Source organism: Puntigrus tetrazona, chromosome 2, assembly GCF_018831695.1.
Source record: "Puntigrus tetrazona isolate hp1 chromosome 2, ASM1883169v1, whole genome shotgun sequence".
Classification (NCBI taxonomy): domain Eukaryota; kingdom Metazoa; phylum Chordata; class Actinopteri; order Cypriniformes; family Cyprinidae; genus Puntigrus; species Puntigrus tetrazona.
Window position 1 is genome coordinate 20,849,031 of NC_056700.1, and position 24,000 is coordinate 20,873,030.

The 24,000-nt window shown below is 35.8% G+C and overlaps 1 protein-coding gene and 1 long non-coding RNA gene across 5 annotated transcripts in view; one reads left to right on the plus strand and one right to left on the minus strand.

The window, feature by feature from the left end:
• The window catches only part of LOC122362200, a 9,138-nt gene extending 3,170 nt beyond the window's left edge, over positions 1-5,968 (minus strand). For both annotated transcript variants that reach the window (XR_006253076.1, XR_006253075.1), the window contains exon 1: positions 5,866-5,968. This is a non-coding gene — a long non-coding RNA (uncharacterized LOC122362200). The remainder of the gene's footprint in view (positions 1-5,865) is intronic.
• Positions 5,947-24,000, plus strand: part of efr3a (EFR3 homolog A (S. cerevisiae)) — a 32,568-nt gene continuing 14,514 nt past the window's right edge. Inside the window, exons 1-9 of one of the 3 annotated variants that reach the window (XM_043263535.1) lie at positions 5,947-6,055; positions 6,264-6,372; positions 13,359-13,499; positions 15,281-15,357; positions 16,784-16,911; positions 17,568-17,718; positions 18,650-18,771; positions 19,064-19,213; positions 20,792-20,896. In XM_043263535.1, the coding sequence (XP_043119470.1) occupies positions 16,805-16,911; positions 17,568-17,718; positions 18,650-18,771; positions 19,064-19,213; positions 20,792-20,896 (635 nt within the window). In that variant the 5' untranslated portion in view covers positions 5,947-6,055; positions 6,264-6,372; positions 13,359-13,499; positions 15,281-15,357; positions 16,784-16,804. Of the gene's footprint in view, positions 6,056-6,263; positions 6,373-9,991; positions 10,159-13,358; positions 13,500-15,280; positions 15,358-16,783; positions 16,912-17,567; positions 17,719-18,649; positions 18,772-19,063; positions 19,214-20,791; positions 20,897-24,000 lie in introns of those variants that run through there. The other 2 variants (XM_043263525.1, XM_043263517.1) reach the window with 2 other exon arrangements.

The window sequence follows — 24,000 nt, forward strand, 5'->3', positions numbered from 1 at the left end:
TGATAGAGGCTGTGGGTGAAGCTGTGGTTGCTGTGAGTCGGGTTTGGGGATTTTGTCTATGAATTGGCCTTTATAGAAAGCTAAATATGGGATCAGGTTGTACATTATATTCATTTCACATTATGACCGTCCAATTGCTGAAAAGGAAAAAAAGCATTTCTGAACAGCACTTTTCATACTGAATGGTTTCTTTAAGGTGAAAAATGAAATGACCGACCTTCACCCGTTCTTTCTAACAATTACTGAAATGTTGACGTTCACTCAAAGTGTTCAAGTACTTTTAAAAAGAAAAGCGTTTTAGCTCATTTTATTCCAATGCTGAGGTCTGTTCACAAACCTACACAGTTGTTTCCTTCTAAATAATACTCAAAATCTATTCCTTTGGCATGAAAAAATGATTGACAGTTCCACGAGTACATTAATAATGCTTCAAGTAAAAACCTTGAGACATTTTGCACAGACTGAAGGTTGAATCCCTCACTTTTCACACTGCAGAACACAGGCAGATGCTAATTTCTTTTTATCACTTCAAGTTAATTGCATAAAGTTTTTAATCATCCAAAATAGAAGAGTTATCTTTACAGAAGCTTATAATTCAGTGAGATTTTGTATTCATGTTTTGAAACCACACCATATTTATTTCACGTAAGAAATTAATGTTTTATCAAAGATCTAATCATTTTATAAACTTTTACACCAGACAATTTGAATTTATTTATATAAAACTAATTTTGCCAGTTTTCCTCTAAAGCCATGTACTGTACAATTTATAATAGTTTGATTGTTGCTTTTAAGACAAAGCTTTTGTACAAACGTGTTTGTAATATGTTTGATATTGGCGAGCTGGATTTAGTCTACATGTGGAAAAAAAACCCCCAGCTAGCATTAATTTTCACCATGGTTTGTATTAAAAAGAAAATATGGGGAAATAAATGTGTGTGAAGCAAGTGGTTTGTTATTTTCACACTAATTGCGTATTCAGGTTCTGTGCTCTTAAAGGGACAGTTCACCCATAAATGAAAATTTGTCATCATTTACTCACCCTTAATTTGTTCCAAACCTTGTGGAAGTTCCCTTCTTGTTGAATAAAACACTAGGAAGTAAATGGCTACCAGCAACTCTTTAGTTACCAATATTCTTTAAAATATCTTCTTTTGAACACGAGAAGACAGAAATTCAAACAGATTTGGAACAACTTGCCCCAACTTTTTTGTGTTAACTATCCTCTTGTTTCTTAATTTGACAGTTGCAAATACTGGAAGAATTTCATAGTAAAATTTAAACACAGTGGTCATTAATACGCTGTCAGCGAGCATACCAAGCAAATGATAACAAACTACAGGTTTTGGATAAAAGGAATCTTTTAGGATTCACACAATTTGTCCAAAACAGTATGCAGCAGGCTTAAAATGAGTAAAAATGTAATTAAATGTTAAATTAATATTAAGAATTATGTTAGAATTATGAATTGACTTTGACTTTTTAGTCCTTCACGCAGTCTAAACTGGATAACCCAACTGAATAACAACATATCAAAAATGCTATTTAAAAAGAAAAAAAAAAATAGTGTAGGGCCTGATTTTCTCTAGATTTGGTTGGACGTTGATATAGTTTAAATGGAACATTACAAAGGCAACATCACATGCAAAATGCCCCAAATAATTCAGCACAAAATCACGACATAATAAGTAGAAGCCACCGTACATTTCTATTTATGCTGACTTCAAAAGCATGACAAGTTTTAGAATATCATGACAAATACCATTATACCCTGCATTCATAAATACTTCAAAGGCTAGCAAGGATGGCGGAAAATAAAGTCTGTAGGAGTCAGCTCACCAACGGAAATTTCAGAATGGTTGAGCTCTGAAAACCCAAATCACCCTATTACTGCTTGCTCTCAAACTGATCTAGTGTCTTTACACATTCCAGTCCAATAAACTCACACATTTCACCTTTTTCTCCCCTCCACATCTCCCCTCATCTCAAAAAAGATCTCTGCATTCAACACTGACGCATTGACCGGCTGCCTACTCATCACCCTAGAGCTTTACCTCGAATGTGCTCATCCTCTTCCATGAATCTGCACTACAGTCATATTTCTACTGAGTTTAGAAGACCTATTGACTCATACTTAATGACAAGTTTTTCCTGACAGGTTCTGTATGTCTTGGATCATGATCTAGGTATTATTCCTAGTACCAGGGGGATCTAAATTTAGTACTGACATTTTTTTTTCTATCTGTCCTATAGTAGATGGCACTTTATATATGCACTTTCTACTAAGCCAGAAAATAACCCTAAACAGGCTTAAGGCTAATATGAATGCATTGGTAATGCAGTTTAGCATTAGCAAGATTTCTATGTTGTATACAGATAACCTTAAATTTGACATAAATAGCCATTCAATTCAAAATGTTTTAAAAGGCAACATTTCAGTCTTTATGATCTTACTTCTTTGAAATCTACTCTGACAGAGCGATCTGTTCTCTAAGAGGCATAATAATGTTTGTGGGCGCTTCTCAGACATTTGATAAAAATAAGATGCCCAGTCATCCAGCTTTTTTTTTTTTTTTTTAATAAAATCATTGTCCTCTTTAATCATCATGTAGGAGTCTAGGCCTTTTTTTTATCTTGTCAGGGGTTTGAGAAAATATTCAGAAGTCTCTTTCAATTGCAAATATCATGTGTGTGTTTTTTACACAATCCATCCATACATCGATTCTGACCTAAGACACTGAACAGACATTGCACCCAAATGCTAGTTGGTGAAAAATGTCAAACCCCCTCCAGAGAGAGAGAGAGAGAGAGAGAGAGACAGAGAGAGAGAGAAAGAGAGAGAAATCCAACTGTCTATTTCTTTCTAACACAAACAGTTGTTCTATGGGTCAATATTGATCTGAAACTGTGTGAAGCTTGTAGGTGGAAAACTGAAAATCCCTAAATGTGGACATGTTCTGTATGTAAAAATGGGAGAGCCCTATTTTGTCATGTATACAGGTACAAATTATGTAGAAAAAGCACAATGAGGATGGAATTTACCATATATTGTGTTGTCAGAAATGATTTTCACTCTCAGACTGCTAGTAAATTTCACAATTAACAAGTTACAGTAAATTAAATGGGAAATATTGAAGTGTTTTTGTAAAACATACTCCAAAAAAAATATATAGATTTGTAATTCATCATCAAGTTGTTCCAAACTGTATTTCTTCCCTAGACAACATTTTTTGATGCTGCATTTATGTGTATAAGGCTGTCAAAATCCAAAAGTGATTATAAAAATTTAAATAATAATAATAATATAATCATTATATTATAATTGTTCAATATATTCCAAGATTAGAGTCCAAGAGTTAGAACAGAGCAAAAATATTTTTATAATCTGAAAATTAAAATAACATTATTCATAATACTGTACCTACTTTTATTTTTATATTTTCCTATACAAGAAATAATATGCAAGTTACCAAATCAAGAAAAAGCTATATTTGCGTTTCACACAAATTCAAGTATTAAATTAATCTTTTCATACTGATTAAAGGAATAATAAGCAAGAATATGTGTGGGTTTGTCTGCATTTGGAAGTAGCTGAAAAATAACATACTATATCTGTAAACTTAATTTTAAAAGTAGATTTAGGGTTAAAATGCACACACACAAAGGAAAATTGCATATTTTAGGTGCAATCAGGGTGAGCGTGCATGCAATATTCAAATAACGACAGCACTTTGCTGAATGACTGGCAATACCAGCTGCCATTTGTGCGCTCTCTCACACACACTCACACACACACATACACACAACTAAACCATTACTCAATCAATCAAACTGCCCAAACTTTCATGCTTCATTAAACCACCAATATCAATGAGGCAGAAAACATTTTGCGTGTGTGTGTGTGTGTGGCCACAGGGAGAAATCACATCACACATATTTGATGGAGATTATTGGTGAAATAGGATTATTTAGCCAGCATTTCAGTAATTATTATGCAAATGTTTGCATCTGGAGATGGCAGCGCTGTATCAAACCAGTCTGTGCACCAGCATTGCTGTCTCCCTGCACATTGTGTTAAATATTTAAGCTATGATACAATGTAAACGCAGCGAGAATTGTAAGTATGCATGAGAAAGTGAGTGATTGAGACTGCATGTGTGTGTTTTCAGTGTTTTAACAGATGTTTGGATAAAATGGAGCTTAATCACACATAATTCCTGCGAAGCAAAGGTCTTATCTTAATACTGTGTATTTGCTCTCGCTCTCTCTCTCTCTCTCTCTCTCTCTCTCTCTCTATCATAGACACACATAGGTCCTCATAGCTTAGGCTGTTTGACTAGATGGTTTCAGCTTATCCTAATATAATCCAGTTATACACAGGAGGTCTGACACAGGCAGACATTACTGGGCTTTGTATTATTATTTATTATGACTACTGTAAATGAACAGATTCTGCCCATAATGTGTTGTAATGAAGTGAGAGGTTTTGGAAACATCAAGGACATCAAAAGCCAGTCGAAACAAATCCCTGCATTTCACCAGTAATATCTTTAATATTAATATAACAGGTTTTCTAATCTAAGTTTGTTGCAAGTTGCAACTTGGTTAATGCGCGCTGATGTTTTAAAATATCAGGCCACTGGTCGCAGATTTCAAAGAAATTGTTTCCTGAAAATTAAAATTATAGTTAACTCACATTCAATGTAATTCCAAGCCTGTTACTTTCATTCTTCTGTGGAAATGCAAAATTATTAAGACTTCAAAGTAGGCATGTGACACACTCATTCAATTACAATGAATAGGAACCAAAGCTTTTATGGTTCAAACAAGGTCACGAAAGCCTATATATATATATATATATATTATTATTATTATTTTTTTTTTTTTTGAACAGGAATTCAGCAAAACAGTGTCCAGGACTGCAAAGGAATGCTAGGGGTCCATGAAAAATTGTGAACAATATACTAAAAATGTAATAAATAAATAAATATAAATCAACTATATAAACAATTAAAAAAATGAATATGTAATATAAAATAATTCAATTATATATATATATATATATATATATATATATATATATATATATATATATATATATATATATATATATATTTCTCAATTAAATTGCAAAACATTTGCATAAATAATATAAACAATAAAAATAAATAATATATTAGTATTGTAAAAGAATAATAATAATGTAACATAAAAAAATTAATTCTTTATATTTTGCATTTCTAAAATGTATTTTCACAATGTAAATTGGGTTTGTATACATGAATATAGCTGCGTTTAAAAAATAAGGATGGGGATCCTTGGCATGAGTATTATCATAGGAGTCCACGACATGCAATAAATAAATAAATAAATCTACGGTGCATTTATTACTTTTGCTGCTTACAAGTTTCATTGTACTGCTATTGGAAAACCAAGCAACAGAATGTCTTTTGTTGAGTGCCATGGAAAAAAAACAGTCAAATTGGTTAAAGAGTAATATGATACAAGTTTAATTTTTTGGTTGATCTACTCCTTTAAAAAGAAATTAAGAGTAAAAATAATTTGGCCGGATGCCATGCAAAACTCCGAGAGCGGTAATAGCTCTTTTTAATGACTTTTTATCCAACAACCTACACACACACACACACACACACACACACACACACACACACACACACACACACACACACACACACACACACACACACACACACGAGCAGTTCATTAACCTAAATCAAAAAGCAACTGAGATTGCCCTGCTTATTAATTTTAGAAGCTGTATGGGAGAGCAGATTCACACAATATTCCAGACACTTGTTATCATAATGCAATACACAAAGCAAATAACTTCTTTCTTCTTCCCACCTGTTCCACTCAGTGAGTCCCCGCGGCTTGCGCTGTTTTTATTTTTTTTATAATTTTTTTTTTTTCAAACTCGACGCTCCTCTCTCCTCTCAGCGCCGCGCGACTATCACTTCCGTGTTGGCGTGTCCCGACGTCACGCGGAATGCGAAGCAGGAAACGCGGATGTGTTGCGCTTAATCTGCATCTACAGGTATTCACACACAACTCTCTTTCTTCACTTGATTAATTCTTAACAACACAAGACGCCGCGCTGCCATTTTTATTCACGTGTTTATATAGCCGTCAGTTTAACCTCCGTGACGGGTTCTGATAGGATTCGCTTAATCCGTATGTGTGTGTGTGTGTGTGTGTGTGTGTGTGTGTGTGTGTGTGTATGTATTTGTATGTGTGTGATCCAGACGTGTTCGGATCCATATGTCGAACCCGACCCCCCTTTCAAGCTGATCTGATCCAAACGCAGCGCATCGGACGCGGGTTGGACGGAACCGAGTGGAGGAATGCCTACCGGTAAGAGCCCAAACCCGAGCCGGTCACAGCCTCAGCCCTCTGTCATTAACTTAATACGGTTTATGCTGCAAATGTTGTGCTGCACTGTGTATGCGAGAATGAGTCAGTGTCATTAGCCTACTGGGGTTCTGCTGATCTCAGCTCTTCCCTGCTGCTTCTGCATCAACAGAAAAAGCACAAAAAGTACTATATGGTGTTGCTTTGTTTTGCTATTCTCTGCTAAAGTAACTCAAATGAAAACGCTAATCAGTCAGTAGTACCGTGGTATTCCCAGAATTCCCACGGTCATTGACAATGCAATCTGTTTTACCCATGATCCCATGCAGGACAATGAGTCACGTCAGAGTTTGTTGAGGTGTTGGCACCGATGCCGTAGACCTTGACAGCAGGTGGCACTGGCATGTGATTTAGTGTCAGCATAAAATCCTACTCAGCGGGGTCTAAGATGGATATCTTATGTAATGTATTTGGACGTCTCTGATTTTAATGTTCCTGAAAAGCTTATGAAAGTCTCCTGCTACCAAGAGAAACTGTCATGCTTCGTTCCTCACTGAGATTCAGTTGTAGTTTTAATTGCTATTTTGAAGTTGTTGTCACATTTTTCTGGTTTTTATTATAACTTTTTATTTAATTTTAGTATGTCAAGTTACTGTGGTTGAAGCAGTTGATGTAGACTTATTTGATTTCGGCTGATATCTGTGATACTTTTTTACTTTGGACGTTGTGGTTTTGATTTTGTTTAGTTGGCGTTTGCAAAATTGGTTTTGTTTTGCTGTTGTTGGATTTAAAGCCAGTTAGAAACACAACTGTGATTGTGTTTTCTCTTCTGTTGTGACATCATTCTAGTGAGCCGTATTTGAAGATATAGCCTACTGATATATAAACATTAAAAGTCGAATTCTATATTTGTTTATCAAGTTGTGACAACACCACCTTTTTGTACAACTTTTTGTATTTTATGTTTATGTGCCACAATGTAGCTCTTCTGTGGAGTTCCTTCCCACTGTTGGCTGTGCAAATCTATCAAAGATTTTGTATACAAATATAGTATATATTCCCATACACTTTGAGTCTAATATGCCATTAGTTTGACATTTATGGACATTTTGGTGTTCATTAGCTTAAAATATTGTTTTGGTATTATTTTGCATGTATGTTTGATGTTTATAAGATTATCTTAGTGTTGCTAGATTCACCATTTTTGGTATTGTTTTGATATTAATCAAGATGGCTTGGTTTAGCTTGATTTGTTAAACGTGGTTATTATTTTTCCCGGCGTTTGGTGGTGTTTTCGTTATTGCTGTGTTTGCTGTTTTGTGACAATCTTCGTTTTTTTGCATGTGATATAGTTTAGTGTGGCATTTAGTTTGCCATTTGTGATATTGTTTAGTGTTGCATTATTTCGCCAGATTGCGTAATGTGTAGTTTGACGCAGTAGACCAGACACCCCTGAGGGTTATTGCTGCTGACGCTCGGCACTCAAAAGAAAAGTACAACAAACACACACACACACACACACACACACACACTGAGAGTAGGGTGACCTCTCCACTGAAGTACAAACACAACTCCCACACCCCTCAGAGGGAGTATGATAACCTCTCTGCTCTGACACACACACACACACACACAGTCTATTTCTGGGCAGTCAGGACCCTGTAAGACGAGCCCTTTATCCTTGACATGGGATGAGAGAGGAAAATTGAGAGAAAAGTGATTCTGTAAATGTTTTGCAGCTGCATTCACACTACGGGTCTGTTTCCTTGACACCAATATGACTTATTTTTCCTTGTCTATTCACTTAATACATAAATGACTATATTATTAACTAGCGATCTAACATTGTTTAGTAGTACTTCTACTATTGCATTTATATTGCATTTGACAAAATATAGCACAGATGTCAGTTGTCTTGACATTAGATAAATAAACGGTTTCATTGATTGCCCTGATGATATAACTTATGTGTAGGCCTTAGTATGCATTAACTAAACTTGTGCGGCTAGTGATTTACGTCTGACCAGGCCTGTTCACAATGCTGGCTAGTGACGGTGTTCTAGTCAGAGTTTGGTTCAGTTCAAGTTCAGTGTGATTCTCTTGCTCTGCGTTTATATTTTATTAATATTGTTCGATGGCAAACAATGACATTTTTGAATCTAGAGCCCATAGAACTACATAGCTGTCCTCTAAAATAATTATTTTAAAGGACAGTTGTTAGTTATTTATGACGACAATTATTATTATTAATATTTGCACACCCTTACCAGTTTCTGTTGACAGCAAAACATTGGCAAAATAACAGTTTAGATACGGAATCATTGCCCAAGTCTTACTCGGGTCCAAATAATCAAGATTTTGAAATATTGAGCACATAAATAACAACAACAACAATAAAACACATTTGTTTAACTACACAGTTCTGAGATAAAATAATGGATGATTTTATTATTATTATTATTATTATAGTTCAACAACAACAGTAACAGCACATTCTTTTGGCATGAAGCATTGGCATAACTTAACTTTTGGCATGAAGCATATGTAGAGTCTTTGCCAACTTTTACAAATCTTACTCAAGTCCAAATAATCACTTTTTTTTTTTTTTTTTAAAGAAGCTGGACAGCATTCATTAAAAAAAGAAAAAAATCTCTAATAAAATAAAATATATTATTCACTGTGAATTATTTCATATTATCATTCATGTTTTATTTTAGTTAAGAGTAAATTGAGAATTATAATTTTAATATTAAATAAAATCTTATTTCTTACTAATAACAATAAAAAGTTTTAATCTTTTACAGAGGATTTTTGAATTTCCATAACCTTAAAACCAGCGATGGCAGATTCTGACTTTGGATACAGAAGTCAATGCTCGCTGGTTTGTAGTTTGCACACCTTGCTGAAAATGAGAACTGCTGTAATGTGATTTTTGTGTCTTTTTGTTCTTTCAGCTAGGATATCTGTGCAGCGTGAGATGTTAAATCTTTCTCAAATTGCGGTAAAATTATTATGTCAGATATTCGCAATATGTACTTAATCGAATGTCAGATGATATTGTCGTTTAGATTCAGTCTGTTCAAATATCAGTGGACAAAAAAAATCCTGATTGACAGTGTAAATGCTGTTGAAATGTCTGCGTGCAGGGGACAATGACCGCCCAGCCTCTCTCTCTTTTTCTCAAGGATCTTTCCGCTTCTCTTTCTTTGAAGGAGCTCTCTGTTTATCTCTCTCTCTCTCAAGGATCTTTCTCCCTCTCTCCAGGCTTTGAGATGATAATGTGCACGTTTGCAAAGCAAAGTTTGATCTGCCGTTTTGAGTGCACCAGAGAGTTTGATCTGTGTGTGTGTTTGATCTGTCATCTGTTTTGTATTGGTGTTCCTCACTTTCCTTTCAGCAATGTCTCATTCATATGCGCAGCGGACGACGTGCTAGCGAAGATTCGGTGCGAGGGAAAACATCAAGGGAAGGCGGTGGCGTGTGTGTTTTGTGTCGGTCAAGAGTGTGCGTGCGCATGGTGGCATTATTCGCTCAGATGCTTCTCTTGACGCTGCGGTGAAATTTTCAATGTGCCAAAACACCAGCATCATCAGAATTAAATACTGCTCACCCCTCTGTCCTCATGCAGATGCGTGTGTGTGCGTGTGTGCGCGCGTGTTATAGAATATGGTTAGACTTCCTGCACTGTACAGCACCTAGAGAGAGAAAGATAGAGAGACAGAAAGAGAGCGATTGTCTCCCAGGTCCAGTGAGCGGACACAGACATGGACTCAGAGAACGCTGATGCTGGTAGGTCTGATCTGTGTGTGTTTGTGCTTGTTTTTTTTTGTCCGCGTGTCCTTGATTGCTTGGTTTCAGGTCATTTTCAGCATGTGTAATACGTAGATGCATTCAAATATACAGCCTTAAAGATGAATGTAACTTCAGTGGCAAAAACATTAGGTGAAAAAGCTTTCATTGGGAATTGACTAATTGACCAGTTTCTCAACGAAGCTCATTTTTGGCTAATTTTGAAATCGGTGGCTAATAACAACCATTTTGGCCAAGTGATAGAAGTGCTAGTTCCCACTTGTGATTGTCGCAGCCATAATTCAAAGTAGATAAGATGATTTGAATATTATTCAAATGAAGTTAAATGTAATTTGAAGCTCACTCAAAAAGTCAGAAAGTTCCATCTGATTGTGTATGATTTTAATTGAAATTAAACTTAAATATAATTTAAAGCTTACAACACAAAATACTGATTTAATTTTACTAGTGTGTATATATATATATATATATATATATATATATATATATATATATATATATATATATATACTCACTAATTCATTAGTAATTGGACTTAAAACAATGGCATGCAATTCATTTTCGATTCTGTATTGAAAATATTATTTTAAAAATAACAAATTGATAGTGAAGAACAATGAAAAAAGTAAAAAAGGACTGTGGTCCTTGATGATTCATAAAATGCAAGTTAATGGCTACTGACACAAGGAGAGTAGAAAAAAAAGTATATCAGGCAACGCAAAATGAATACCTGTGGCTCCTGAAGACATACTGAGGTCTTACAAAGTGAAATGATGGGTCTGTGCAAAAACATTATTACGTGTAATCCTTAGACTGAAGGCAAACTATGAAGTCTGATTCTTTTCAACCATTTGGTTGTTTTGGATGATAGCATAATTAAATGTAGGTAACTGTTTATTCTGCTCGGGGGGGCCTTGTTCTCAGTTGATAAATTAAACCACTCATAGTAAAGTTATTTTGCAACAAGCCGCCTCTAGATATTTTTACCTGAACACAATTTTACACATTGCTCCTTTAGCGTGATTTTTGCTCATGGTGAAGTGTGTAAACACTGCTGACGTGTCCCTGTTGCAGTGTATTGACATTGTGTGCATGAAAAAGACACTGAAGCAAGTCAAAAGGCACTAATTAAATATCATTGTTTTGTCAATAAAATCGATTTATTGTATTTGCTGCTTATCTGGTGGTAACCAGCTGGAAGAATTCAAACAATTTAGGCTAAACCCGATTTTTATTGATTTGTTTATTACTTTTGGCTGTATTCAGATCATTCAAATTTTGGTACATCGCTATTAACAACAACAACACCAGTGTTTTTTGCCAGTATTTATTATGGTAATATTAATGACAGAATAGTTCCCCAACCGAAAAAAAATAGTATTTATGTTTTTAAATGTAAATTTAATAAATGGTTTGAAATGACAGATTTGGGTGATAACGACGGCCAAATGCATTGTTTGGATGAAATATGACCTAATCTTTCACCAGGACAAGCATTTGGACCATTCATGAGCAGCCATGCCATGTGTCAACTACCCTTTAGCATTACATTGACCATCCTGATCTTTAAATATTGACTTCCCCCATTTAAAAAGCCGTATTGGTTGATTGCTAATTAGAAATGTAAAGAACATGGCAGAAGAGAGAAGAACAGAGGGATTATGTGTTTGAAACAGCATATTTACATACGGCCCAAACAAATGCCATACATGCTGTTTTTATAGCCAATACGCAGTGTGCAGAAACGCATGATTTCTTTTGTAGTCGTCTAAATTATCACTGCCTGCCGTGTTCCCAGATGTGAGTCATATTTTTAAAAGCTGGAAGTTTGGAGGCATTCGCAGTGCATTGTGGGAAATAGTAACTGGGTTAATGATCTCATAAGTGAACAGCAAATGTGCAGACGATGCACATCATGTAAATGGTCGAATTTCGCTCAAATGTAAAACCCGTCGGATGGTAGCACGAGATAAAGAGGTTTTCCATTTCTTCTGCTCTGTCCTCCAATGCTTTTTTTTTTTCACCCCGTATTGACTAGCTCATGCATATTTTGTTATCTGCATCCCCACTCCATCGACCCGTGCTGGTAAATTTAGCACGGTGTGTGTATCGGTGTGTTTGGCAGAGTGTATTTTTATAGACTCTTACCTGTACTGGCAAAGGATTATGGGTTTTTTACATCATGATAGACTCTGGTCTCCAGCGTCAAATATGCACAGAAAGCCTGGTGTATATATGCACACAATAAAGAAAACATGCACAGACGAAAGGCCAGAGGTTAAACTCTGGTGGAACATGAAGTTAGAATATTTACTATATTTAAAATCTTGTGGTAGATTAAAACAACTGCTTACAAAGTTAAATAAATTTTTTTACTTTCTTGTTTTGAGTAGTTCACTCCCCCCACAGGTTGTTTTGTGTTTATTTCATGTGTACACAGAGGTCTTAAAGTTCTGCTTTCATTATTATGCATCATAGTCTGTCTCTAAGATAGATGGTAATTCTGTTATGGCAGCTTTCTCTCGGGCTCTGCTCTCGCTCTTCAAACTCTTAAGCTATTTCAGGTCCTCATAAGGTTAAGAGGATTTTCTCTGCAGGCACTGAATCAATCTCTTCATTTCCCCAGACGCTCTCATGTTGGCAGTAATGGGGATTCAACAGGCACCAGTGGGAAGCGGGATTTGCACCCTGCTCTGGGGTGGCCCGCAAAGAGTGAGCGCCCCCTGCTGGCCGTGGCTGTCTTCTCTGTTATGAAATGGAGCTTCTCTCCTCTTGGAAATGTAGATGAAGATGAAAACAACAACTTTTTTTTCAGAATGCTCTTGACATTAGTGTTATTTATGCAGGCCTGTACAGTCTCTTTAGTTGTGTTTGACAGTTTTAACTTGTGCTTTAACTGTTTAACTTTTTAAATGTTTAACTGCCCACCCACTGAAGTTAAGCAGGGTTGAGCCTGGTCGGTACCTGGATGGGAGACCTCTTGGGGAAAACTAGGTTGATGTTTTAGTGAGGCCAGCAGGAGGTCTCTGTGGGTCCTAACACCCCAGTATAGTGGTTGGGACAAAAAAAAAAAAAAAAACCTTCCTTCGGTTTATACGTTAAACAGAGGTCCTGACATGTCTTCCTAACAATCCCCATATCTACTGATTGGCTTCATCACTGTGCCTCTTCTCCACCAGTAAGCTGGTGTGTGGTGGGCGTTCTGGGGCACTATGGCTGCCGTCGCGTCATCCAGGTGGATGCTGCACACAGGTGGTGGATGAGGAGACCCCCCTCACAATGTAAAGAACCTTGATTGCCTTGAAAAGTGCTATAACAATGTAAGGAATAATTATCATTTATGCCTTTAAATATTAAACTTAAATATTTTGTTTTCTGTGATGTAAATGCTTGTTGTAAATTCTGCTGATTTGTCACCAAAACCCATTATCTAGCCAGTTCACGGGAAATTTTGTAGAAACTGTAAATGTCTTCTGATATGAAGTATTTTGATAGTAAACAAATGAAGCCATAGCCATGTTATTCTGTCCTGTGAATTGTTTCTAGCTGACATCTATCTATCTATCTATCTATCTATCTATCTATCTATCTATCTATCTATCTATCTATCTATCTATCTGTATATCTGTATATCTGTATATATGTATGTGTATGTGTATATGTATGTTCTTTCTCATTTCTTTCTGACTTTCTGAGTCCTGGTCTCATTTCAGTCTGTCACCTCAACGACAGACAGTACACAGTAGGCGTAACTTCCATTCCTCTGTAATTGGTTGGCTCTCCTGCCAGTCCCAGTAGAGGGCGAGTCCTCTACAGGTATTCAGTCCAGGTGTGTCTGAGTCTCAGACCAGGGTTGAAGCAGGAGACAGAAAGGTCGTTGTTTCGACCAAGTTTGAGGTTCCGAGGGTCTTAAGGAGTCACAAAGGTCAGAGGTCATGATGAGGAGGTACAGGCAGGTGCCACGCTCAGAAGCTGACGGGACCTTCAGATACAGGCACACCTGGGAGAGGAGATCTTTCTTTAGCAGACTTGGTATCTATGTGTGTGTTTGTTTGTGTGCGCTCGTGATGATTAATACAAGCCCGTTGCACACCCTTTGTTAGTAAGATTGTTGATGCATTTGTCACTTTGCCGTAGAGCTCGGCTCGCTCACCTGCTCTCTTTCGCTATTCTATTTATTGCTCTCCCTCACAGCATCTCTCACTTTTTCCGTCTTTCTGAAGTTGGATCAGGTGTTTGAGCTGATAATGGCGGCTCCTTTTCCACATCTCACTTTACAATCCCTGCACGCACACACACACACACACACACACACACACATGTTCTGTTGGCGTATACACATGCATGCACATGCAATCCAGATTTACGATCCATGTTGAACTGGATGAATGAACAATTTCAGCTCTAACTGGTGAAGGGCTGTCAGAGCAGTGCGTGTGTCTGTGTGTGTTTGTGTTGAATATAAGGAGTGTGCGTGTGTTTGTGTGTGTACTGGCTGCTCTGCTGCTCTCAGATTTCTTCTTTGACTTTTTTTAATAATTAATCAGCAACTCAAACTGTGTGGCATCACACACACACACAGAATGCAGTGTGCATTGTGCCTTTCATCAGTGCACACATTTCGTCCTGACAGCTCATTTTAATATCATGCATATGTAGATTCTGAACTTCCTATTGGCTTTGAGTGGGTGAAGTTTGAATGTATGCGTCAGACTGCTTATGTTGCATATCTGTCCTATCTCATTAAAGCCATTCTTGCATTCAGAAACGCACGGTGAAACGCAACAGAAAGCAGGTGTCGCCAGGCACATTTGTAAAAGCTGAACTTTTTTAACTTAACAAACCGTCTTAAAATGTGATGCTTTGCCAGGAGAGGTTTCAAACAAAACCTGTTAGAATAGAAAAACAACTGCAAAACCATGCAGACAGATGTAAAAATAGTGCTTTAGATCTGTTTATTTCATTAAAAGCACACGTTCAAACTCACTGCAGTCATTTGTGTTCATGCAGATCGAACATGAAAATGTACAAAGTTGATTTAAAATGTCGAGGTTGTCCATCTTTCTTTTGTATATGTAAGACGACTTCTCTCTTTTCACAGGTGTGTGTGGATGTTGTGGTCCTCTGCGGCCACGCTACAAGCGTCTAGTGGACAACATTTTCCCAGAGGATCCCAAGGTAACTTATCCCTGCAGTATATGGAAATGCAAGGATAGGTTGTGTAACTGATCGAATCTTGTTCATTGGCTAAGCAACGGATATTATTGTAACATGGCCAAATAGATATCTCACTATATCATCTGAATTTATACACACACACACACACACACACACACACACATTTAAATAAAATTACACTAGGTAATCTTAAAATTCAGTAAAATATTTTCGATGTATTTAAATTTTTAAGACTATCATAAATTTTGCAACTCATAGAATCTTCACTGGTAAGCAATGGATACTAGCTGTTAATTTTAAAATGGATGAAATAATAACCTTGATCAATATCTTAAACCGTTCTACAGTATAGGTTAATTTCAGGAGACACAGTAGAATTCAGCAGTAAAAGTAGAAGCACAGTAAAAGTCTTGCTCATTTACATACTTTTTGACAGACGCTTAAAATAAGTGCTTCTTTAAATACCATCTTTATATCAGAGTTCATGCACTGGGATTCAGAAACATCCAAGTTCAAGTGCTGTGATCAAAATATATTCTTATCGGCTCTTCCTTGTCCTCAGAGACCAGCTAAAGTAAATGCCACGCATAATAAGAAAGAAGCTGCTTGGACTATCAATCTCAATTTAAAGCACCGATGACTAGCAGCTGTCGCACATTATTCATATCGTCGAAGAGAAGTGCCTTGGCACTGCTATTATCAATATATATTTATTATTAATGTTTTAATTTGAACCGTTCAGCAGTTTTTGAGAATGTGATATACATCAACACATACTGGGAAGGTTTTTAACCTTGCTGTTACTCCATATTCATCACATTAAAATGTAGCTCTGTTGATTAGAAGGAACACACACACAATGATTTTCTCTAAAGGCTAAGTGTGAGTAATATTCTCATGAGATGGTGTGACTGTTTCCAACGACACACACAGAGAGACTCCCTGCAGTCATGTTATGTACCGTACGTTAAAATCGTGTTAAGTTAATTAGCACTTTGAGAGCTTCGGGAGTTTATTTCTCTTAAGGGATTTTGGGTAAGAGTGATTTTTCTGGTGCTTTGTTGAATAAGGCTTCAGTAGAAAATATTCACTGTAAATATTCTACCCGGTCTTAAAAAACCTGACGATTTTGATACTTTCAAATAATGTTTATGTTTCGATTCCAATCCAAAGTAGTTCAGAATAAACCACTAATACGATTATTTGTAAAACCTGCTCAGAATTTAAGGCTTGTTAAACCATTATTAACAACATAAGGAGATTTTCTTTTACTGGGAAAATAACATATAATAATGCATCTACAGCAGTGACACTTACTAGTCCAAGATTATTGCGAAAAGACATGATGTTGTTGTTTTTTTCTTTTATAAAGTTCTAGTCAAATCCTAATTGTATTTTTAAAGTTCATTGCTCTTTTCCCCCTCAGGATGGACTCGTGAAATCTGATATGGAAAAGCTGACTTTTTATGCAGTGTCAGCCCCAGAAAAGCTGGACCGTATCGGAGCATACCTGGCCGAACGCCTCAGCAGAGATGTGGTACGGCATCGCTATGGGTAAGATATGCATAATTATATATATATATATATATATATATATATATATATATATATATATATATATATATATATATATATATATATATATATATATATATATATATGCAATCTAAGTACAGCTTTAGTAAAAACTTTTCCTCGTATTTTGTTTTTGGTATCTTAATTGAATAAATATACTAAAATACTAAGTAATAATTGAGGTCCACTGAGGTCAAAAGAAGATTTTTAATTTTAAATGAAATTTATTTCAGAAAGTGCCTAAAGTTTTGACAGCCAAAATGTCATGATAATGTTTTTTGGGGGTTTTTTTGTATTGCGCATTACCTGATGACTTAAATTATAATTTATCTTTGTCCCTCAGTGTTCTGTTGTTCCATCATAGGTTATTACATTTTAATTTATATTTTATTATTGTAATTATCTTTTCTTTGTTATCGTTGTCCTGTGAAATGGCAAAACACTTAAAAATGACCAAGTTGTCACTTCATATCAAACTATAATTCTTACAATTGTATTATTCTTACTGTTTTGTTATTGTTTTATTTAATTTTATGTACTTACAGTTTTATTTTTACTTACTATATGGAGTACAAATATGTTCGGTATGTTGAAGTGTTGATTTTGGGCCTTGATTTTGGTGTGTGCGTGTGCAGGTATGTGGTGATAGCGATGGAGGCATTAGACCAGTTATTGATGGCGTGTCATTCCCAGAGTATCAAGCCGTTTGTGGAGAGCTTCTTACACATGGTAGCCAAACTGCTGGAATCCAGAGAACCCGATTTGCAAGTGCTGGGCACCAACTCAGTAAGTTGTGTGTGGTGTGTGTGGTGTGTGTGTGTGTGTGTGTGTGTGTGTGTGTGTGTGTGTGTGTGTGTGTGTGAGAACAACCCAGCGAATGCAATCGTAAATCTCTGCAGGAGATGCGAGAGGTTCAGGTGGAAGATGAGAAAACGGCTTTGACTGTTATGTTATGGTGTTATTTTTTTTCCCCTTTTATTCTCTCTTGCGCTTTCTCTCTCTCTCTCTCTCTCTCTCTCTCTCTCTCTCTCTCTCTATCTCACTCTTTCTCTGCTCACTCAATTTTCTGCTGTATTATTCCTCATCTGGGTCTTTCAAATATGTTCCCAGCATATCTAAAGATTCTGCTGCATTGAATTGTTTAGCTGTTTTATACGTTGCATCATCTATTGAAGCCCAAAACTACATTTCTCAGTCAGGCTGCATAAACTAACATGAAATATTATTTGTTATCCTTGCAGAAAGCAGGTCACTTAGAAATCATGACAGTATTGAGTGCTTGATTTTGCCAGCATTATTTAGTATTTTGAAATAGAAGCCAGTCAAAATAGAGGTTGTTTAATGCATGTTTAATTTTGAGTAGGAATGGTTATGTAAAATGGAATTATTATTTTAGTGGACTTTAGTAAAATAAAACACAAAAAATATCAAATGTGGACTCTGTAAATTGTGTATTTGAAACAGGCAGTGGTTCACACATGCTGTATTGCACATGAACAAACACTCTTGTTCCTCTAATGAGATGTCACACTTCTCTGGCTGATATCAGTAACTTCCTCTGCACATCATAGGAGGAATATCGCCTTGACACCTTTGCTTGGGAGTGTTTTTTGAATCTGTTATTGTGTGAGAAAAGATTGGGCGTGGTTGTGTTTATCTGACATAATCATTGTGTTTGTGTGTGTGTGTGTGTGTTTGTGTATTTTATCCCTTGTAGTTTGTGAAGTTTGCAAACATTGAGGAGGATACGCCATCTTACCATCGCAGATATGACTTTTTCGTCTCTCAGTTCAGTGCCATGTGTCACTCCACACACGAGGACCCCGAAACTCGCAGCAGGTGTGGATGTATATTTGTGTATTTGTGCTATGTATATATTTTTGTGTGTGTGTCTATATATATATATATATATATATATATATATATATATATATATATATATATATATATATATATATATATATATATAATTTTTATATTCAAATGCATTTATTTTTTATTTAATTGTATTTTTAATTTAATAAACAAATTAACTAATTGAGGACAAGCAAGTATTCAAATACACTTGAGACCACTTTAATTGCCACTAATGAGCGTGTTATTTAGTGTGTTTAACGTGTTCTTGCTGTAGGATCCGTGTAGCAGGCATTAAGGGTCTCCAAGGTGTGGTCAGAAAGACTGTGAATGATGAACTGCAGGCAATCATCTGGGAACCTCAACACATGGATAAACTCATTCCCTCCATGCTGTTCAACATGCAAGATAATGAGGACTCTGAGAGGTACAGTACACACACACACACACACACACACACTTGAAAAGGCAAAATATTTAAATTTTTGACGCTCAAGGTGATATTTGCTATACAGTATGTTCTTTATGGGTTTTTTTAATTCTGCACCATAACGCCAGCAAACACACAGAAAGGCAGGGAGGAGGATTTCCTTGATAAGAGAGCTTGGAGGTCCACATGTAGAGGGCAATCAAGGATATCTGATTCCTTTAAGGTTGTGTGTGTTTGTGTGAGAATAAAACATGAGTGTTTCACAGATAAGGGCCCCAGTGTGCAGAGAATACTTAAGTTTAATTGCCTGTTTGTGTTTTTGAGTACGAAAACATCAATCATACCCTTCTGCCCTATAATCAGGAGCTGAAATCCGATCAGGTGCATCGATCAGTGATTAAGGTTGCAAACACAAACCTGGGCTTGTGTTTGATTGACGTGTGTTAAGCTGGTCCGGAATGGCATCTGACCTGCTAATGTCACAGTGGATGCTTTTCTCATCTGAAAGCTTATCTCTTTAGATATATTAAAATTGTATCTTTAAATGTTTTATTCATTTAATTATTGTATGTAATAACTTTCTAGATGCTGACTCTGCGTATAAATAGTACATACTGTATTTGTAGTATACCTTGGCTTACACAATATGCGCGTAAAAATATCTACCTTGATGGAAATGTACAGTATATAACTAGTGCATACCCTACAATATGTCTGTTATTAATATTATTAATATTATTCATAGTTTCTACTAGTGCTGTAAAATGATTAATTGCGATAACAATAATACTTAATAATATTACTATTGTAATATTTCAGAATGAGCTGCTCTGAAATAGTAAAAAACGCTGGATCATAAGCTGCTTGCGTGTAAAAGAACATTTGCGTCACTCATAAACGTGCAACACATACATTTATTTATTTATCATTAAATAGCAGCCTTTGTGATTTGCTAATCGCACTAAACCATATCAAAATGTTGGTTTTATTTGGATTAATCATGCAGCCTTAAATCAGTAGGTATTGTCCTTGGTGCAACGGCCCTGTAAAAAGCAATGTGATAAAGTAATGTGACAGCAGTCCTGCATACTACGTTATTGAAAAATAGCAGTATATACTGTGAAGTAAGCAGTATGCCAGTAGTCCTTTGCAAAACATAGCCACTGTTTGTGGTTGCGGTGCTTCAATTTATAGCAGACTGATTAGATTGAATATGGGGCTATTATTGGCTCCAGAAAGCACATACACACTTACACACAGCTGATGAGTGTGTGCGCGTGCATAGTTGTGTGCTTATTTCAGCTTTTCAAGGTCGTCAGATTCTGTTAATTGCTTTCCACGGGCTGTCGGTGAGCCGAAGGGACAAAGAGAGAGTGTGTGTGTGTGTGTGTGAGAGAGAGAGACAGAGAGAGAAAGAGAGAGAGAGAGGTGGCTGGGTTTCTTCCTAAAAGGTCTTAATGCATCATTTAATACACTTGTGTGTTTGACATCAGAATGCAGAATGTGAAACCACACGCCGTAAACGACAGTTTAATACATTGCACTTACACTTACGTGTATGTTTCTCTCTTTCAGGGCTGGAGAGGAAAATCCGGCTTCACTGGCGGAGAGTTGCTTTCGAGAGCTGCTGGGTCGTGCTGCTTACGGCAACATGAACAACGCTGTTCACCCTGTACTGGTGTAAGTAACACCGCCATGCCTAGACACCGTTATCCAGTGCTGTTGTTTGAACTGTCAATTTGGCAACAGCAGCCGTTCGCTCACTATCGGCTTGTTAAGTAAGGGCGTAAGGAATGCTGTTTTTTTCATCCAAGGCTCTGCTCCTTTCATTTGAAAATACAGCTGTTCATGAGCTCATGTTACACATTTAAGCATTTAAAAAGTCCCAGACACAAATATTTTAACGATTTATAAAATATGAATCATTTTCCGGCCATCTGAGATTTCAGTATGGAGATTAAATACATCACATTGTGAGTGTACTGTATATTAGCACTGTTTTCTTGACATCTAACGAACAGGTTTTGTACTGGGGTTGTTGCAATGGAAGTAGTATTATATTGCGATCAGGGTACAGTGGCTAAAATTTTCCCTAATTTTTAAAATGCACACTTTTAGTCCAGGAGCTGTTTTGACGTTGCTATGGCTGAAAATCAGTTTAGTAATTTATGGTGATTTGGCACTTTTATACATTTTTTTTTTTTTACACAACCACCATTAAGAAGTATATATTTCAACAAATACATGGAGCAGAAGCATCATTTTATAATTGCATATATTAAAAACTTCATAAATGTGCAGTGTGAACGTCGATTTGAAGTTTTAGTAGAAAAAAATGTTGTCGCATCATTAGTGAGTTTAGTTTTAGAACTATTTTTGTACTTTGGAAGAATATTTATGAGCTTGTCGTTTCCTTCAAACTGTTGTCACACACTTCACACCAAAGCTTTTTACATGCCCTAACCGTTTTGTTAGAGTTATGGTACATGAATATAAATTCCATAATCAATGCATTTAGCATCATTCACTGAAATGATGCATTATTTAATGTATTAATGCGTTATTCACTCTTAAACATGAACTTTTATCCTTCACACTGCCTGAGCTGTGCTGAATACCTGCACGTTAAAGGCAGGTACAGATATCTGCGAAATATTAGTACTGTGCCATTTCAAGCTTCGGTATGCGTGGCTCTTTCAGCTTTTCAAGGATGTCGGTTTCCGTTAATCGCTGTTCAGTGTTTGGCTGCGAGATTGCAAGAGAAAATTGAAAGCAGACAATAGAATGTTTTTAGTTTTTTTCTTTCATCGCGGATCAGGTATTGTATGATCTTGATGAGCTCTGGTCTCAAATATGCGGCGCATACTCCTACGTGAATGGTGCCAGAGCTCTTTGAGACACACAGAGACACGCAGATGTTTTCAGACAAACACACAGCGCGGTGTTAGCCTGCGAGCTCAGGTGTCCAGACTCTGCTGCTGCTGTCAGCCGCTCGTCTGTTTCCTCTCACGCTGTGGGCATGATGGGATTCATTCATTCCAGTCTCAACACAAACATCATGCAGAAAACGCAAGCAGCGCCCAGATGGCTCTCTTTTGTGTTAAAGGAAATGTTGTGATCTGAATCCAGCTGTTCGGTGCTTGATTTATTTGTTAAATGGGTTACAGATGCAAATATGTGTCTCTGTTTGCACACTGACTCTCTAGCCTAGTGCCTTTCCACTATATTGATACTGAATGTTTGCTTTCGTGTGCCCCCCCCCACCCAATTTCACATCTTCAGAAATTAAAGTATGTCATACTTATGGCACGAGCAATATTTTTTATTATTTATTTAGTAATGTATATATATACATATACATATATATATATACATATTACATTACATAACATTACATTACAAAACAAATATATATATATATATATATATATATATATATATATATATATATATATATATAATTAATTAATATTTTTTTTATTTGTTTGGCTTTTCTTTTTGCAAAAAATTTAATGAAATTTTAAACTAAAAGGATTTAGGTGGATTTTGTATTCACCTAATTGTATTTTGCATAATAATTATACATTTTAATATTTTAAGTTGTTTATAACTAAACATTGGATGCTGACTTTTGTTCTCCTGAACAATAAAGAAATAACCATGTTTTAATTCAGCAGCGTTCCAAATTAAACCGACTACATGGACAGACGATATTAGATTAAAAACACTCACATAATTTTCCAGTGTTGTGAAAATTATTCTCAGTGCGAATGCATTAAGCAAACTTTCATTTGTCAAATTAAAATGACTTTCATTTGACAAATTAAAATGAATTGCATGCATGATAAAATGTGCAAGAATTTTACCAACTTATTTTAATTAAATTGGACAAGCTGCAAGACCCATTTAAGAGTCTGTATTACATAAGCAGACAGTGCGCAATGAATGCACTATTGATTATTCTGGTGGCTGGAATTAGTTTAGCAGTATTAAATATTAAAGTACAGCTATGTATTATAATTTAATTGTTCTCTTTATTGAAAGAACCTGCAGGTGAATTTTTTATCTGCGTTTGTGACTGCACTCATAATTCAGTTCTCATTTTCTATCATGCTTAACACTTTAGTAAGGTCTCCATAACCTGTCCTCTCATGGCTTATTACTTGAATATGTCATCATATCATAGCTGTTTTTTTTTCCCTCCATTAGCACTAATGTTCTCTTGATTCATGCAGCTCACATCCAGGCAAGTCTAGAGGAACACTGAAGTCATTTCCAGGTCATTTTCTAAGCAAGAAAATGGTCTAGTAATGACTATATCACTACGACACAGGATGTTTCATGCAGTAAAACCACAAAAAAAGGTTTCATATTGCACTGAAATGTGAGTTAAATATTAAAAAACATTGCCTATATTAGGAAATGTATTTATTAGAATTTTGTATACACTACCTGCCAGAATTGAAAGATTTTTACCTTTTATTTTGTGAAAAAGTAGCATAATAACATATACAAACAAAAACATTTAATTCATAGAAACTATGACTGAAATTTTATTTAATTGTAGTACAATTGCTAATAAAATAGTTTATATTTTAATGGAATATTTAGTTGAAAATTAGCTAGAATTTTTTATCAGAAAAAAAAATACCCCACAGTATTTTTGAAATAATAATAATAATAATAATAATAATAATCATTTGTTAAATAAAATAATTTTAATTAGTAATGCTTTTGATTATTAATATTTAATTAAACCATTAAAGTAAAATCCAGAAAATTAT